Consider the following 19,296-nt stretch of genomic DNA (forward strand, 5'->3'; position numbering starts at 1 on the left):
AACTCAGAATTGCGGGGTATAAACTCAGAATTGCGGGATGTAAACTCAGAATTGCGGGATATAAACTCAGAATTGCGGGGTATAAACTCAGAATTGCGGGATGTAAACTCAGAATTGCGCGATATAAACTCAGAATTGCAGGATTTCAACTGAGCTCAGAATTGCAGGATATAAAATCAGAATTGTGGGATTTAAACTGAGAATTGGGGGATATAAACTCAGAATTGCAGGATATAAACTCAGAATTGCGGGATGTAAACTCAGAATTGCGGGATATAAACTCAGAATTGCGGGATATAAACTCAGAATTACGAGATATTAACTCAGAATTGCGGGATATTAACTCAGAATTACGAGATATTAACTCAGAATTGTGGGGGATAAACTCAGAATTGTGGGATATAAACTCAGAATTGTGGGATAAGACTAATTACATCACGTACAATCCATTCATTCACAATGTTTTAGATAAAAAAGATTGTCTTTAAATTCTTTTATCAAATATAATAATGCATGCTATGCTTCACTGCATTGGGGGATGCAGTATTCTGCGCAGTATACTCTGTATACTACACTGCTCAGTATACTTCACTGCTGTGGCATTCTAGTTGGTTGCTCAGATGTTGTAGCTGCTTAATTGACATTGCTAAGGTACTCTAGATGGTTGCCTTGGTATTTTGAGTAGTTGCTGAGTGACTGGTTACTAGGAGTTGCTTTGGCCTCTGGTTGGTTGCGTTGTAATTTTGTCTGGTTATTATGGAATGCTAGAGTATTGTGTTTTTTTGCCAGTTGCTGCTATGGAGATCTAGCTGGTTATTTTGACTAGTTGTGGTCGTTATAGTTGAAATTCTTAAGCAATTGTGTTTGAATAATTGAGACAGCATTTGGGGGGGAATTCTGTCGCTCTGAGGTTTTTATGTAGTTTTCTAGTGATATTTGTGACTCAAAAGGTCCTGTAAACTGGAAAGTATGTAGTTGCTTTTTTCCACAGTGAATGTATGAGTGTGTTCAGACCATTGGACATGCTTGATTCACAATCTGCGCCAGATGTGATGAGCGCTAACTGAGTTTCCATGCAAATAGGATGTTCACCTCCTCTTTTCCTGCAGCAGGATGTTTTCTGATTTTGGTTCTTAATATGTGCTTCTTTGTTTTTCTTTTTCTCAACAGGTATGACTATAAAGAAATGCTGCATAACTCCACTTTTTGTCTCGTGCCTCGAGGACGCCGCCTGGGCTCTTTCCGTTTCCTAGAGGCTCTGCAGGTACAGTTTTTCAGATCCTTCCCATCGCCAATACCGATCACCAACGGAAGACACTTAGCAGTTGCATGCAGGTCCTGTGTTTCCAGCCCATATACACACCCACACACACACTCTTCATCATCATTGCAGTACTACGGCTATGTAATATACATGGAAAAAATATATTTGCAAATCAGAAAGGACACATTAAATTGGTCAAAAGTGACAGTCGAAACAATTGTAATGTTACAAAAGATTTGTATTTCAATAAAATGCTGTTCTTCTATTCATTAAACTTTCTATTCATTAAAGAATCCTAAAAAATGTATCACTTTCCACTAAAATAGACCCACTAAGAAGCACAACTGTTTTCAACATTGATAATAACAAGAAATCAAGAATTCTTGAGCAAATCAGCATATTAGAATAATTTCTGAAGAATCATGTGACTATGAAGACTGGAGTAGTGATGCTGAAAATTCATCTTTGATCACAGGGATAAATTGCATTTTAATACAATATGCATTTTAATACAATATGCAAATATAAAACAAGTTAAATTGTAATAATATTTCAGAATTTTACTGCATTTTTGAACAAATAAATGCAGCCTTAGTGAGTATAAGAAACTTAAAAAAAAATTTAAATATAGCCAACCCTAAATTACAAATTTAGATTAAAAAATTAATTAAATTTAAAAAAAAATTAGATATAGTTCAAATTTTATGTTATATATTTTATATATATTATTTATGTTCCTTAAATTTATTATCACATATATTGAAGTTGATTCATGTTGCCCTTTTATATCGCTTGATATCATACTATGTTTGGTGTCAGTTCGATTTTTTTTTTTTTCATATTTTTTAAAGAAGTCCCTTTTGCTCACCAAAGATGCATTTAATTGATCAAAAATACTATGAAAACAGTAATAATCCAATTTAAAATAAATGTTTCTTATAAGCAGCAATTGAGATATTAAATAGATCTCATTTGTGGTATTTCATTACTTTGTCAAATCCACCTTTTTCCATAACCAGCACTATTCTGTGATGCTGTGATGCCGGTGTAATGTCAGACGGCCATCTATTGTGTATTGTGTGGGAGTGCGGCTGTGCTCTTTCAGGTTGTCTGACGTTGTGCAGACATGAGGCTTAACAGGCCATTATATATTGTGTTTTGAATTGTGTGGGTGTTGAGGATTGACTAGCTGAGGTTTTCTGGGCTTTTATGCTGTGTCTGTGCGTTTGTGTCTGTCTTCAGCTCTCGGGAGCTGTATTGGTCTGTATGTATTTCAGCAGATTGAAGCACTGGTTAATGACACTGCAAGGATTAGTCCATAACAGCGGGATGATATTAGAGATGAGGGGAGGTCAGAGGGTGGGAGCAGCTTAACAGATTAGGGACAGGACAACAAGCCTGTGCAAACACACACACACACACACACACACACAGAGTTATAAAATATTGGATTTCATCTACAATAAAGTTCTGTTGATGACAGATAATGCTTTTAATACAGACCATGATACTGAATTGCCACTTTTGTATATGGTACATGTCCAGAAAAAAAAACATTATTACTGTGATGCATGTCCAAAAAACATCGAAATACTGTTGTACCATGTTCAAAATAATTTGGTATATTGTAGCATGTCCACACTTGCAACAAAAGCATGTTATATAACTATAAAAAAGGAATTAAAAATGTTTGGACTTGGTAACAGTGTTATTTTAGTATTATTCATATTATATAACAGTTTTTTATGAATAGTTTAAATTCATAAAATGTAACTTTTTAAAAAATTATTATTTTTTAGTTTTAATTTTGTTTTAGTAATTTTGTGATTTTGTTGTTTTATTTGTATTTATTCATTTGTTTGTTTGTTTTATATTCATGTGTTTTTTTATTTCATATTATCACCATGATGCATGTTCAAAAAGCATGGAAATACTGTGATACCATGTTAAAAAAAAACTTAATATTACTATGGTAGCATGTCCACGTTTACAAAAAAAAAAAAAACGATCTAATTTCATCTTTATCTTCCATCTCCATAACAGTGTTACTTTAGTCTTTTTATTTTATTGTTTTAGGAATTTTTGTTTTTATTTATATGAATTTAGTTGGTTATTTAATTATTTTGATTTTAGTTATATTTATTTTGATATATTGGTTTGTCATTTTTATTAGATTTTTTAATGTTTTGAATTTGTTTTGAATTTTATTTCAAATTTACATTATTTTATTTCAGTTAGTAATTTTAATCCTTAAACTTAATTCAATTAATTGTTAAGGCAACACTTCTAATTTTTTCATCTAATATTTTATTTTATTTTATTTTAAATAGTTTTAGTAAACAATAACAACACTACTTGGTATCAAACTACTATAAAGCTTTATGAACAAATAAATTATTTTTTAAAAACTGTACTGAGGTCATAGTTATTTTGAGCTTTTGGAATTGTTTTCACTGTAACTCCATCCTAAATAATGAATGCAGCTCTGCACTAATGACCAATAATGGCAGCTGATATGAAAATTGGAGACCAGGTAGTCATTAGATATTATAAACAATGCACCATCTGTCTGTTGGTACCTGCTGCTACAGCGCTACTTCAGGAACAAGACACAAAAGCTCATTTGTTGCTGTATGGTGAACATGTTTTACAGTGTACATGCACAGAAGAGCTGCTTGGATGTGCTTGATTTCTTTTGAAATAAATGTCCATATTGCACATTATTGTATATTGCCATATTGGTACATATACTGTATATATAAAAATATAAAAAATACAATTTATTATTAAGATTTTTTTCCCTGTAGCTTTATGCATTGTTCACCTTCTCTGTTCTTGATGATTATCTCCCATCCTTTTTCATTGCTATGACCCGTGAAGCCTCAGTTCAGACAGGTAGAGCCATGCTTTGTGTTTCCCTCAGTCGCTGCCAGATTTCCCAGATTCCTCATTTCTCAGTCTGAAGTCAGAGCTCCTCTTGCTTTCAGACTTTCCACTCGAAGACGCTAATAAAATTTTCATGACGCTTGTTTTATTTTTCTTCAGCCTGTTTTAACTTGCCTGTGTGTGTGTGTGTGTGTGTGTGTGTGCTCGCAGGCCGCTTGTGTTCCCGTCATGCTCAGTAACGGCTGGGAGCTTCCCTTCTCAGAGATCATCGACTGGCACACGGCCGCCGTCATTGGGGACGAGAGACTTCTTCTACAGGTACGACTTCCAGAATATATCAGGATAGAATCTAGTTCAGCTTATATGATTCATTCTGTTGCTTGTTCCTGTCTGAAACAACAGCGAGCTGCCTGCTGTCTACTGCCTATATGGGCAGCATCTTAACTGAAATACATTCTAGTATTGGCTTCTCTGTGAAAAGTGCATGCAGTGCTGCCAAAAGAAAGTGTCTTAGATAGGGCGCTGTGATTTCCACAATGCAGAAAACACTGACAGAATCACGGAATCCAGTCATAAAAATCGAATTTTCTGTATAATGCGGAATGTCATGGAATTTGGCAAATTTTGGATGAATAAATCAAAAGTAGGTCTGTACACTTAAATCAAATTGTGATATGGACTTGTGTCCATATGACGTCTGCCTGTTCTGCGTGTCTCTGTGTAAATAAATGATGCAGACGTGTTTTCAGCATCTGCTGTCAAACTATGAGGACAAGAACACATGACCTTCATCTCCAGAAATTCTTTTAAGAGTTCATTTCATGAGCATTTTACTGTTTTGTTTGATAAAAGCTATTGTCATATATCACGACAACCCATCAAAATAAACGTCTGGTTTTACTTGAAGAAACTGTGACAGAAATATATTACTATATTATTATTATTAGAAATAATAATAATAATAATGTTTAAAACGTATTTTTAGACACTTTTTTAACAAAAAAGTTTGTTAAAGACAAAAATTTAAATACATAACACATAATTTCTGAAATATTTCATAGGGCTCTATTATTGTAAAAATAAAATAAAATAAATATTCATTCAAAATGGAATTTGGGGAAAAATAAAACAGATTTCATCGGGCCCTAGTAGTATAATCATGCACTTTTGAAATGCTGCCTGCAAAGTCAGCTTGCAAGGTTTTGGAACGGAGACATGTTTATATGTTGAAATTTGGTTTAACCTCATGCAATCTCAAGCCTTTTCTATTAATTAATCATGCATGAATTAAATTGTTCTAATGTCACATGCTAATTTGCCGGGCACAAGCTTGCAACTATCAGTGACGGTTTGCAGACCCCCGGAGACTTCCACGCTGAAAGCAAGTGCATGTTGCTTTGTAATTGAAATGGGACCTCTTGCCCTCACCGATTAGCGGCCTGCGGCAGAAAGGCAGTCTGTGGTGAGAGGAGTGACAGCTTCTGCGCAGTAGCACATTTCTGCATTTAATATACCGTACTCTCGTGCCCATGTGGCACTGACTGGCTCAACAAAAGGTGAGACTAATCGGCCAGTGAGATATTTGTAATGGAAATCCACCTCAAGGGCCGTTTGTGTTTACAGTGATGAGAGACTTTAATGATCGCTCACACCTGCTGTGACTCACTTCTCCTCTCAGTAAATACTGCAACAGAACCACAGACTGAGCAGGACCTAAGGCTGTGTTCCAGTGTTTATTGCAGTAGTCTTTCTTTCTATCTATCTATCTATCTATCTATCTATCTATCGTTCTATCTATCGTTCTATCTATCTATCTATCTATCGTTCTCTTGTTCTATCTCTTGTTCTATTGTTCATTCTATCTGTCGCTCTAACATTCTATCTATCCTTCTAACATTCTGTCTATCTATCTGTCTGTCTGTGTCTATCATTCTATCGACCATTCTATCTATCTATCTATCTATCTGTTCTATCGCTCTATCATTCTATAGTATCATTTTATCTGTCATTTTGTCATTCTATCTATCTGTCTGACTGCCTGTCAATCACTCATAACACCTTTACTGTAGCACAGCAATCACTTAGCAACTACCTTAGTAACCATATAGCAACTAGATAGATGTCAACACCCTATAAACTACCTAGCTATCACACAAGCAAAAGTCTGAAATGAGGGTGAATAAGAAAGCTTTTCATTTTGAGGTGAACTGTTCTGTTAAACTTACTCTTGAAAATTCGTCTACTGACTAAAAAAGCCCAGTTTGTCAGAGTGATCCGTCCGCAGGGAGAGATTTCAGTTATTTTAACTGGTGCCTCCGACTGGAAAGGCCTGTCGAGTAGAAAATACATTATCACACTGCTCCCGTCTCCTCACAGATTCCATCAACGGTTCGCTCCATCCATCAAGATCGCATTCTGTCTCTCCGCCAGCAGACGCAGTTCTTGTGGGAAGCGTATTTCTCTTCTGTGGAGAAAATTGTGCTCACTACACTGGAGGTAAGCAACTTCCTGATCAATTAAAACAAGACGTGCAGCCATCAAGACCTAAAGACTAATCAGATAAATCCCGCAAAAACTTGTCCAGGTCGTACTTCACCCTAAAAATGAACAGGGAAAAAATGGGAAATTATATTTTGCAGAAAATGAAGCTCATTTTAGGACCATTAAGACTTTTGCTCTGTGATTTTCATGATTATTAAGCACATTTTCACAACACAGTTCTCATTACTGTAATGCATCCACAATCGGATGTAGTTATGAGTTTGTAATTATCATTATTTTAACTGATCGAATGATAGAAATGTAATGAGAATCATCCAGGCCCAATGATTTAATTAGTAAAATTAGCATAAATAGTCATTACGTATAAATATTTTAAATTACTCATAATTACCATAATGTGAACTAGATCTGGCAAAAAAAACTAAATGGTCCTAAAAATAAGCTTCATTTTCTTTAAAATGAAAAAAGATCATTTCTGGTTTTGTACAAACGCATGCGGTCAGTCGTGTCGGGAGCTATTCCTGAATGAAAGCGGAGCTACATCGGGCCGGTCTCAGGCTCTGGTTTCACACACTTCTCCCTGGAGGAAGCGTTGCAGCTCTGAGATGTGCTGGATTGCTGTTGGTGTGTAAGAGGACACCCGGGTCAGGTCTTGAAGGGTGGATCTGTGATACCAAGCATTAATATGTGTCCGAATAAACATGGCTGCAGTCCAGCTGGCCTCATGTTTATAAAAGTTAAACGCTCGTGAGATTTGAGCCTTGTTAATGTTGAAGTGAGTCTGATAGACTCTAATGAACACCAGTGATGGGAAATGATTCAGAGATTCATCTCATAACTTTCCAAACTCTTTTCTGGACTGCTTTTCCCAGATCATCCAGGACCGTGTGTTGCAGCACAACGCCCGCAGCACTCTGATGTGGAACCGGTTGCCTGGAGGACTTTTCACTTTGCCCCAATTCTCGTCTTACCTGGGCGATTTTCCCTTCTTCTACCCCGTACTCAGTAAGCAGGCCATTGCTGTTTACTACTAATGTGCTACGGGTATGGAGTCAGTGTTTTATATATTTGTGACCCTGGACCACAAAACCAGTCTTAAGTCGCTGGGGTATATTTGTAGTAATAGCCAAAAAATACATTGTATGGGTCAAAATTATTGATTTTTCTTTTATACCAAAAATCATTAGGATATTAAGTAAAGATCATGTTCCATGAAGATATTTTGTAAATTTCCTACTGTAAATATATTAAAACTTAATTTTTGATTAGTAATATGCATTGCTAAGAACTTCATTTGGACAACTTTAAAGGCGATTTTCTCAACATTTAGATTTTTTTGCACCCTCAGATTCCAGATTTTCAAATAGTTGTATCTCGGCCAAATATTGACCTATCCTAACAAACCATACATCAATGGAAAGCTTATTTATTCAGCTTTCAGATGATCTATAAATCTCAATTTCGAAAAATTGACCCTTATGACTGGTTTTGTGGTCCAGGGTCACAAATATGAATTGTCTGAATGAAATATATTGATGATCTTTTTCACAGGTGTTAAGCCACAGCAGAAGTTCACAGCCGTGATTCATGCTGTCACGCCTCTCGTATCTCAGTCTCAGCCGATTTTCAAGTTGCTAGTGGCTGTGGCCAAATCACAGTACTGTGCCCAGGTCAGTGTTAATTTAGTATTATATATGCACTATTATAGTATTTTGAATGAGCTTTTATTTTATATTTTCAGTTGTAATTTTAGTTTACATTTTAGTCGTTTTGTTATGTGCTTTTGTTATTTTTATTAGTCTTTGGGGTTTTTATAGTTCTATTTGGCTTTCATGTATTTTTAGTTTAGTTTTTGTAATTTTAGTACTTAAACTTTTTATTTCAGTTAATTGCAAAGGCAGGTTTTTTAATTGTAATTTGTCATCTAATATTTATACTTCATTTCAGTTTTGTATCATTTTAGTATCATTGAGATACTAGTATAGTTTTATAGCCTGGATTCACATAAATATTTTCTGGTCAAGTTCAGACACTTCATCTTCATGAATTCCAGCTTGATTATTTGTGCATTATTATAAGTGCAAAAAATTGAACTGAATATTAATAAAGAGATAAAGTTCTTAAGGACATCAACTCCGTTCATTCTGATATGTTGACATCACATAACTAATCAGATCCATTGTTTATACTCACAGATGTTTGTCCGGTTGTTTTCCTTCTAAAATGATGTAATTTCCTGGAAGATGATATCATTGAGGAACTGGCAAATGCTAAAGGCATTATACAAAAGATTGACAGTATGGAATAAATACCAAATTAACTAATTTCAATCTTTAAATATTGTAAGTTTATGATTTAATCTGGTTTATTAAGACATCGACATTCAAAAGCATGTTTTTTTTAAAGAAATACTGAAAGAAATTAAATTTATCAAAAGTGACAGCAAAGATTTTTGTTCTTATCAACATTCTCAACGCTGATAATAATCAGAAATGTTTCTTGAGCAGCAGTTCAGCATATTAGAATGATTTCTGAAGGATCATGTGACACTGAAGACTGGATTAATGAAGCTGAAAATTCAGCTTTGCATCACAGCAATAAATTGAATTTTATAAATACACTAAAACAGAACACAGTTACTTTAAACTGTTATATTGTTATATTTCACAGTATTACCATTTTTGACTTCTTTCAAAAGCATTAAAGAAACTTACCAACCCCAGACATTTGAGCAATAGTGTATATGATACTGAATGTACTGAATAGTAGAAATGATCGTGGTACATGCTGGATTCACAGCATCTGATGTTCTCACTATGTTCTTGTATCAGATCATCGTCCTGTGGAACTGTGATAAGCCTCTCCCTGCGAAGCACCGCTGGCCCGCCACCTCTGTTCCAGTCATTGTAATCGAGGGCGAGAGCAAGGTGAATCTCCACTCATTCAGTTCTGTCTATTCCCATCATATCACATGAAGTGTCTGGTGTTACTCGCCTACGATGACAAATGATGGATGGTGTATAGATTTGCTGTTGCCGGGGTTTTGCGCTCTGCCTTGAATGTTTATCTTAACTAAAGTCAAAGATATTGAGCATTTTCTGGAGGTTTCATGCATTGATTACATTTAGGTAATGAGCAGCCGATTCCTGCCCTATGACAACATCAAAACTGATGCAGTCTTGAGTCTGGATGAAGACACTGTGCTCTCGACTACAGAGGTGAGCCAACAAATCAGAATGGTTCTAGGTTTTTGTCAATTTGCATAAGTATTGTATAATATAAGTGCTCATTTTGTTGTACTTTTTTTGGTACTTTTGCTCATTAAAGTTACACTATGTAACTTTCTGTCCACTAGCAGTTAAAGTATAAACACAAGTTTCTTGGTAATGATCACCTTGATCAGTGTGAATGTCTCTAATAACATCAAATCTCTCAAGATAATGAGAGAAGGATATCTGAAAAATATGTCTTATGAACAAGTAAGATCATTAAGCTTGTTTCCGCCACAGAATTTTTTTTTTTCCTAACAAAAGAGGTAGTTGCAACTTTTTGTCTCACAATTTAAATTGTGAGTTTAAATTTTGCAATTTTTCCCTGGAATTCTGGCTTTACACCTCACAATTCAGTTTTTTTTTTCTCGTAATTCTGAGTTTACATCTCGCAATTCTGACTTTTTTCCCCCAGAATTCTGAGTTTGCATCTCGCAATTTAGTTTATTTGTTTCTGTCACAAAATAAAAAACTAAACGGTTAATTACAACTTTTTATCTCACAATCCTGACTTTTTTCTTACAAAACTAGGTTTTTATCTCACAATTCAGACGTTTCTTCTTAGAATTGTGAAATAAAAGGTCATAATTACCCATTTTTTTTATCCCTTGTCGTATGTTGTCATACTTAAATGCTGATTTTTTTAACTTATTGAAATCAATAGAATTTTAAAATAATGTCACAAAAGTTCGGCAACACTGACATTAGACAAAACGATTGCTATTCATATCAGATAACAATAAAAACTATTACTTAACAAAGCTATTTATTGGCAAATACACTAAAATTGTAACTGGTTTCGAGATTTGCATTATTACAATTTTCATTAGTACTATGCAAACTACGTTGATTCGTGTTTTAACAAAATTGGTTACATTTTAATTTCAAGCAAAAAAATAGAGCTTTAAATTGTATTTTCAGCAATTATTTGGTTACCAGTCACACTGCTCTCTAGATATCGATATCTTGAACCACTAACTTGAGTTACACTCTTTTTAGTATTTCTGAAATCATGTTTGTGTCTGAGCTTTTGGAAACCATTTAAATTGTTCAACGCAATGACAAATCTTAGAGTTTATGTGTGCATGGTTGAGTAAGTACTTATTATAGAATACTTGTTTCCGCAGGTGGATTTCGCCTTTACGGTTTGGCAAAGTTTCCCAGAGAGGATCGTGGGATACCCCGCACGGAGCCATTTCTGGGACTCTAACAAGGAGCGCTGGGGCTACACCTCCAAGTGGACCAATGACTACTCCATGGTGCTGACTGGAGCTGCTTTCTACCACAGGTAAGTTTCCTTCACAACAAGACACTAAGTCACTTTCCATAACCTTCACCTTCTCTGTTCATCTGTGGTGGAATGAGCTGCCAACCTCCTATCCACCTTTTTCTTCAACGTGGAAGTAAGCCTATGGGCAAGACTTCCTGTTCATTAGCCGCTGTGGGGAAATAACGAGAAGAATAACAACGTGCAGTAAACGGTAAAACTGTTTGCATGACAAACCAGTGTGTTCACACTTAAAGGGTTAGTTCACCCAAAAATGAAAATTCTGTCATTAATTACTCACTCTTGTGTTGTTCCAAACCCGTAAGACCTTCGTTCATCTTCGGAACACAATTTAAGATATTTTTGATGAAATCTGAGGACTCTCTGACCCTCCCATAGACAGCAAGGTAACCACCACGTTTAAGGTCCAGAAAAGCACCAAGATGATCGACAAAGTAGTCCATGTGACATCAGTGGTTCAACTGTAAAGTTACGAAGCTATTCCACATTTTCGTCTCTACTGCATCATTTTGGACGCGCGTTCACGACAGTACCATGACGCGAGCGTGTGGCGGCGCTGACCCAGATCCGGCGTAATGATGCAGTAGAGACGAAAATGTGGAATAAAGTCGTTATTTTTGTTTTTTTTGCACAAAAAAGTATTCTCGTAGCTTCGTACAGTACTTTACAGTTGAACCACTGATGTCACACAGACTACTTTGTCGATCATCTTGGTACTTTTCTGGACCTTGAATATGGTAGTTACCTTGCTGTCTATGGGAGGGTCAGAGAGCCCTCAGATTTCATCAAAAATATCTTAAATTGTGTTCCGAAGATGAACGAAGGTCTTAAGGGTTTGGAACAACATGAGGGTGAGTAATTAATGACATCATTTTCATTTTTGGGTGAACTAACCCTTTAAGATAATACATTAAAATAATATGGTAAGACACACCAATTTTCAATATCAAGCAGCAAAACGAACTGTTTTGTACAGCTAAAAATAGCTGAACGTGGATGATTTCCAAATGGCCGCGCCCATTTTTACGGGAAGAAAAAGGTGGATACTGCTGAAACTGAAATGTTCTGAAGTACTCAAATGTTCCCTAGGCCCTAAGATTTATAAAATTGTTTAACAGGCTGTATTTTTTTACTCCAGGTATTACAACTACTTGTATACACAATACCTGCCCGGCAGCTTAAAGAGTATGGTTGACCAGCTCTCAAACTGTGAAGACATCCTCATGAACTTCCTGGTGTCAGCGGTCACTAAGATGCCTCCTATCAAGATCACTCAAAAGAAGCAGTACAAGGAGACGATGATGGGACAGGTACAAAATGCATGAAATCAGTGTAATTGTTCACCTCAAATGTTCAGCTGTGTGAGTGCTAGTATTTCCTGCAGAGTTAAATCTGGAATTCTGCGGAAGGGTTTGAGACAAGTTGCGTCACTGTTTTCACCTCCCAAAAATAGCTTATAATGACTTGAGGAAATACTTCAGCTTCCTCCAACAGCTTCTGCTATTCTCATATTGAGAGTGTGTTATTTTGAATGTGTCCGGTGATTTCCCTCAGCAATTTTTGCAAATCAAAGATGGTTTATTTTTGGTGTATGAGTGAATGTCATCATGATACTTGTCAAGAACCAGTGTTATTTTAGTATCATTTAGATACTATTATAGTTTTTATTCATATTTTGAATTAGTTTTTATTTTTATATTTTCCAATTTTTATTTTAGTTTAGTAGTTTTAGCTTTAGTAATTGCTTAAAAGCTAAAATAAATTAAGTTTTTTATTAAGTGTTTTATATATAATATTATATATTTTATTTAATTAATATTTTTTATTTCACGTAATGTTTATTTTATTTCAAGTAACAATATTTTTTAAGTTAACTGTAGTAATGCTGCAGTCAATAACATGCCTGGATTATATCTCACATCAACATCAAACTATTTTATTTTATATAGGTAGTAAATAAAACTTTTTTTTGATAAAATTATGTTTGCAAGCAAATTAATTACAAGCCAATTTTTGTTTGTGACAAATTAATTGCAAAAAAGAATGAAAATACATAAATATATAAAATAGCTTTTATATAACAGAATTGAGTGTTTTAATCAATCTGTGTAATTACAGGTTTGTGCAGCTAAAATAAATTGATGCAAATGACACCAGATGTCTTGTTGAAAAGTTATAAATGACCGCATCCGCTCTTACGTTAAAAAAAAGGTGGATATAGCAGCTAACTAACTTTCTCTTTCATTCGCAGACGTCCCGGGCATCACGCTGGGCAGATCCTGACCACTTTGCCCAGCGGCAGATGTGCATGAACAAATTTGCCAGCTGGTTTGGCACCATGCCCCTGGTCCATTCGCAGATGAGACTGGATCCCGTTCTGTTCAAGGACCAAGTATCGATACTGCGCAAAAAGTACAGAGACATTGAGAGACTCTGACGAAGTGGAGAAACACTTTCCCTCTGTACGGGGATGGGAAACGGCATCCGAAACCCCCCCAGAACCCTGAAAAACCAGATCAACAGGGATAAAAACGGGGGCACGGGAACCCTCAGGGAGGGAGCGCATCGAGATTGGGGGAAGTGTTGTGCTGCAAAAAGATCCCTCTGTTAGAGATCGTCACTAACTATAAATATATGAAAGCAAGAGGTTCGATGCGAGGCGACGTTGACGTTATTTGGCTGAGTTTAGCACAACACATAGACACGCCAATGTTGGCAGCTTTCTGTCTTCCACACCCCCTCTTGTAATGCTTTGCCAATGACAACGGTGACCATGGCAAATTCGCCAATGCCAGGCAGCCACACAAACATCCACATGCAGTCAGATTATAGACTACCGCACACCGGTTTAACTTCTGGATCAGACCTCTCCATGTTAGATGTGTGATACGCCTGGCTGGAAGGGTCGCCCGCAGTCCAGCCGTGCATATTTATTCAGTCCACCTTTGGCAAGCGTTACGCCCCTCTTGAAGACGCAGGACGACGTTCCGCGGAGAAGTCGAGCGTGTGAAACACCGCGCACAACGTCACAGTGCCTGAGCTTTCAGATGGACCGTATCTGGGAGTCCAAAGGGGTTTTGTGTGAATGCAAAAACACCTTGTTCATGCTGCTTATATTTGGATTCAAATGTAGGTGTTCCACAAATTGGCCCAAAGTTGTGATTTATTTTTTTCTTTCTATACAAGCCTTTTGGTGTATTTTGTCAAACGGACATAATTTTAGTCTTTTTGGATTAATTAGACCCAATGCCACATACGTCTTGTTCTTTGTCTGGTTTTCTTACGAGTCTTACTAGTGTAATGCCATATCAGAAGCCACATTCACACTGCAGCTAATTCAGATCTCACTCCACTTCTGACTTATCCTGATCTTAATTTTTTTTTTTTTTGGAAGTGACACGTTTTTACATCCAAAATTTTCATATAATGACAACCACTTTTACAATTCAAATTAATAATAACTAGTTGTTAATGCAGCGATCCCACTTGTTTAATGACAAACATGGAGGGGCTTAAAACACCAAATCTGTTTACGGTGGTTTCAAAATTTCTAAATGTTCATACCCATTCTAATCTCCACTCACTAATGTTTATTTCTTTAAAACACCAAACATTTTAAATTCTGTTGCAATCCATTTCTCTTTTGTTGTCAGTTTTGACAAGTCATCCAGAGTTTATGTGGCTATTACGTAGGTTTTCCATAAATTAGCCCAAATTTTTAGATTTTTCTTTCTTTCTATACAAGCCTTTTAGTGTATTTTGTCAAATTGACATCATTTTAGTCTTTTTTTAATGATTTAGACACAATGTCGCAAACATCTCGTTTTCTGTCTGGTTTTGTTGCGAGTTTTACGAGTGTAATGCCATATCAGAGGCCACGTTCACACTTCAGCTAATTCAGATGTCACTCCACTTTCTGACTGCTTCATCTTGGTCTGAACTTGTTTATTTGGAAGTGACAAATACATTTTACATCTCGATAAAGTTCACATAGTGACAACCACTTTTACAAATCAATATAATAATAACAGAATTTCAGAAAATTTCTTCAATTTCAGAAAACTAGATTCAATAATCCCTATGTTGTTTCAGTGTGTATGTGGCTATATGTATTTCAAGAATCATTCACGTCAAAGCACAGGATATGTAGTTGTAAAGAGATATTTAACACTAGTTTCGCATTTACTCTCGCAAATCAAACCCCCCACCTACAATCCCTGCCGGACCTGAGACTCGAACCCACGACCTTCGGGTTTCAAGTCTCTCTATCCATTAGGCCACAACTAATGGTATTTGCATAATACTAAATATAGGTATTATGCAAATATAATACCTATATTTGCATGTCGATCATCTGATAGGACTGCTTTATTTTATTTACACGAGAAAGAAACATGGAGTAATGTGACAATACAGAACAAAATGTGTCCCAAATCATTTAAGATGAGGAAAAACCTATTTAGGAGTGTTGACTTGGTTGGCATTAATGTAGAATTGAACTGATGTGCATGAATTGGGCCGAAACTGTGGCAAACGTCTCTCCAAATAAGATATCGGTATTATGAGGTTCTAGTCACATATATCAGGATTCAATCAGGCTCTTTTTTTGTCTCAAATGAATGTGCCTTTTCTCAAGACACTTCTGCATTATTTTGTTAGCCTTCAGCACCACAATCTCCTCTATAGAGTTGATCATGCATGTCTTCTCTCTGTTCTTGTTCACTTGGTTTAGTTTTCTTTGTCAAACACTGGAGTTTTTCTGATGGTTCAGTACTGACATTCCTGCCTGTTTTGTAGGAAACATCTCGGTCGCTCTTTCACTCGGCCTCATGTTTGTACTTGTATTTAGCACCCATGAGGATTCATGTATTTCAGTTTTGATTATTTCATTCTTGGACCCTGTAAACACTTTATTTTACATCATTACAAACAATAAAATGAAAATTTGAGTTTTTTTAAGATATAAAAGTGATTTTATAAAAAATAAATAAATGATATTTGATACATTTGTATGTGTTGTTTTGATTATATCAAGTGATACCAAATTTTACCTTATAGGGATGTAACGATTCACTTAACTCATGATGCGATACGCTTCATGATACTGACTTCGCAATATGATTTTCTCACAATGTTTTTGAACGAAATGAGATTTAAGCCAAATTAAAAATGAAAAGGTGTCCTTTTATTATTTCTCATATACAAAATGCTGCACGTTTCTTTGTGAAATTGAAATATGTTGAATAACAAAACTACATTTGAAATTACAAAACCAATCCCAAATCAAATAAATAATACAAATAAAAGAAATCTATTCATATAAACAAACAAGCTTTGCCTGTACTCTTTCTATTTAAAGTTAAAGGCAATCACTGTATTTTAATCATGATACAAGCAGAGATGTTACACAGCATGAGCAGTTTTTCATTTAAATTAGATTAAAGGTGCTGTATGTAGGTTTTTGACTCTACTAAAGCATAAAAATACCATAATATGTTTGCAGATATTTAAGAAACATGCTAATGCCGAGTTCACACTGCACGATTTTCAAAGACGTCGCATCACTGTTGGTTTCACCTGGTGTCGTCAATCTGGCAACCTGCGTGTGCGTCAAGTCTGAGGAGGAGGGGCCGGGTGAAAAATACCCTCTCCAATATTTTGAATTTGGACTGCAATACCTAGTTCAACCACTCGGTGTCAATCCTACATACAGCACCTTTAAGAAATGTGAAGCAAAAACAGAATGGTCTGACTTCAGCTTTGTGAAACTGTACAACTTAAAACAGCTGAACGAAACAAAAACAGCCGACAGGCTAAATGAGAAGGCAAATTCACTCTCTGACAGCAGGTGGCGCTTCTGGAACAGCAGCGATATAGCGTTTACTTGATTACCGCAGTAAACAAAGCAGCGCTGCGCTAATAAACATTGCTCATGGAGCTCTACCCCTTTTCAGTGCTGTGCTCGTTGTCTTCTGTCTTTCGTTTGTATTTCAACAGCGTGAAGGTAAGGTCGTACAAATCAGTGAATGAACCGCTCGATTTAAAACCTTCCCGGTCTTCTGACATTTGGTATGACATCCGCTTTAAACATTACAGTGCTCATGATAACTTTTGTTAACTCTACAATAAATAAATCCACTTCGCCATGCAGCTAATTACTCTTCAATAGTGATGCTTAGAGCTACCGCAAAAACAGAAGTTCAAAGACAAAATTAAAGATGGCTGCGCTTTTTTCTCTCTGACACGTACAGAAGTAACATAAGAAGAAAATACCATGATTTTTAACGTTGATTTTCAGTTGGCTCAGTTGGGTGCATCGTCTTATTTCTTTGGGGCTCAGTAGCATTTACTGAGAAATATGGTGTAGAATCAATTTTCACCAAGAAATTCCTAGTAAATTTCCAAATAATTACAAAGAATTGGCAAGTAACACGTTGAATTAAGCATGAATTGAAGAAAGACTTAAATTGTATTTTCTTGTAAAATGTACTCCAGTAGTCTTCTAAACATTATTTACAGTGTGTATTAATGGACATTTTGGGTAGGCCTATACGATTCCTTTAACATCATAAAAATGACACCGTTAACCTTTCAATGGTTCTCAGACGGCTGTGGTTTGGCCGGAGTGGCTGCTGTAATGAAAGCTCAATTCTCTTTCAGCCGTTCTGGAGGGAATTACAGAGAGCCTAGCGAAAGCTTCTCATTCATAAATCATTGACAGCTTGGGCAAGTGGGACACTCATTGTGCTAGAATCTTCTTTCATGACTGCGTCGCTTCAAACCTCAAACACACATTATACTTACTGGATTTACCAACTGGCTCTCTTTCAGTTCCTGAGGCTGTTCGAGTTGAATTGGTGCTGCTCCATGATGCTGAAGTGGAGTTTGAATTGAATGACAGGAAGAGGAATTCAGTAGAGGATTTTATATATTAAAATAAATGCATAATTAATAACGCTTATATACTCCCATGATTTTTACAAAATATTTCTCAACAGATTAGACATTTTACTGAGCTAACTTCAATACTGTCAAAACAATTAGCACGAAAAAAGATTTGCCATACAACACAAAATGTCCCAATTATTTTTTTTTAAAAATAAATATGGGTGAAATTTGCGGTAAATTAGAGCTATAAAGTGTTAAGTGTTGACATTTAATTAAATACTCCTTTCTACTTGCGGCATTTTAAATATAATTCAACACTTTGCAATAACATTTGTTAACATGAACTACTTAACATGAACCAACAATGAAAAATACATTTCTAAATTTTTATTAATGTTTGTATCTGATAACATTAGTTAATGAACCTGAACTAACATGAGCTAACAATGAACAGTTGTATTTTTATTAACCAGTATTAACAGATATTAATAAAAAGTGTAACAAATGTATTGCTTATGGTTAGTAGTTGTTAATGCATTAACTAAATGAGACTTTATTGTGAAGTGTTTTAATATGATCTAATATGTCTGGCCCATATCTTGCATTTATGGGTAATCTATACTGAAAATTATACAATATAATTTAAAGTTTATTCTGCCAATTGACAGTTCAAACCGGAAAAATATATATATTTAAAAAAATCAATTATTTATTTCATTAAGGAACACTGTTTTCAATATATATTTGCAATATATTCTAGTCAATATAGACAATATATGCAGTTACGTAAATCTGTGTTATCTAGCTAAACGCAAACTCAGAAACTGAACTGGGATTTTACAGTCATTCTCACACAGCAGCTGCATCCAGACTAAAGACATTCGTGCTGACTCTGAATCAGCAGCTGTGTTCACATCAGTCTGCCTGTGATCAGTTCAGAGACATGTAAACAAGCGGCAGGAGCTTTCATTTCTGCAGATTTACTGTGTGGCTTTGACACAGAGACCCGAACCGCGGCCACCGTCAGCCAGACATCAGAGCGCCAGACTGAGGATTTCATGAAGAACAGCCTGCAGTATGATGGGATATCAGCAGGCAAGAAATCCAATCAAATACCTCACAAAAAATCTGATTAATATCTACGTATGGAATATATTACTGATATGTGATCACCGCTGTTGCCACGGGGAGGACAGACT

General features: G+C 35.7%; 1 protein-coding gene across 1 annotated transcript in view; it reads left to right on the plus strand.

Moving 5' to 3' along the window:
• The window catches only part of ext1a (exostosin glycosyltransferase 1a), a 57,550-nt gene extending 42,925 nt beyond the window's left edge, over window positions 1-14,625 (plus strand). Inside the window, exons 2-11 of the mRNA XM_016516524.1 lie at window positions 1,171-1,264; window positions 4,361-4,468; window positions 6,527-6,646; window positions 7,525-7,657; window positions 8,204-8,322; window positions 9,484-9,579; window positions 9,781-9,870; window positions 11,049-11,209; window positions 12,348-12,519; window positions 13,461-14,625. Of these exons, the coding sequence (XP_016372010.1) occupies window positions 1,171-1,264; window positions 4,361-4,468; window positions 6,527-6,646; window positions 7,525-7,657; window positions 8,204-8,322; window positions 9,484-9,579; window positions 9,781-9,870; window positions 11,049-11,209; window positions 12,348-12,519; window positions 13,461-13,646 (1,279 nt within the window). The 3' untranslated portion in view covers window positions 13,647-14,625. The remainder of the gene's footprint in view (window positions 1-1,170; window positions 1,265-4,360; window positions 4,469-6,526; window positions 6,647-7,524; window positions 7,658-8,203; window positions 8,323-9,483; window positions 9,580-9,780; window positions 9,871-11,048; window positions 11,210-12,347; window positions 12,520-13,460) is intronic.
• Window positions 14,626-19,296: the final 4,671 nt, after the last annotated feature.

The sequence above is a fragment of the Sinocyclocheilus rhinocerous genome, unplaced genomic scaffold (genome assembly GCF_001515625.1).
Source record: "Sinocyclocheilus rhinocerous isolate Xijiao unplaced genomic scaffold, SAMN03320098_v1.1 scaffold1079, whole genome shotgun sequence".
NCBI lineage: Eukaryota > Metazoa > Chordata > Actinopteri > Cypriniformes > Cyprinidae > Sinocyclocheilus > Sinocyclocheilus rhinocerous.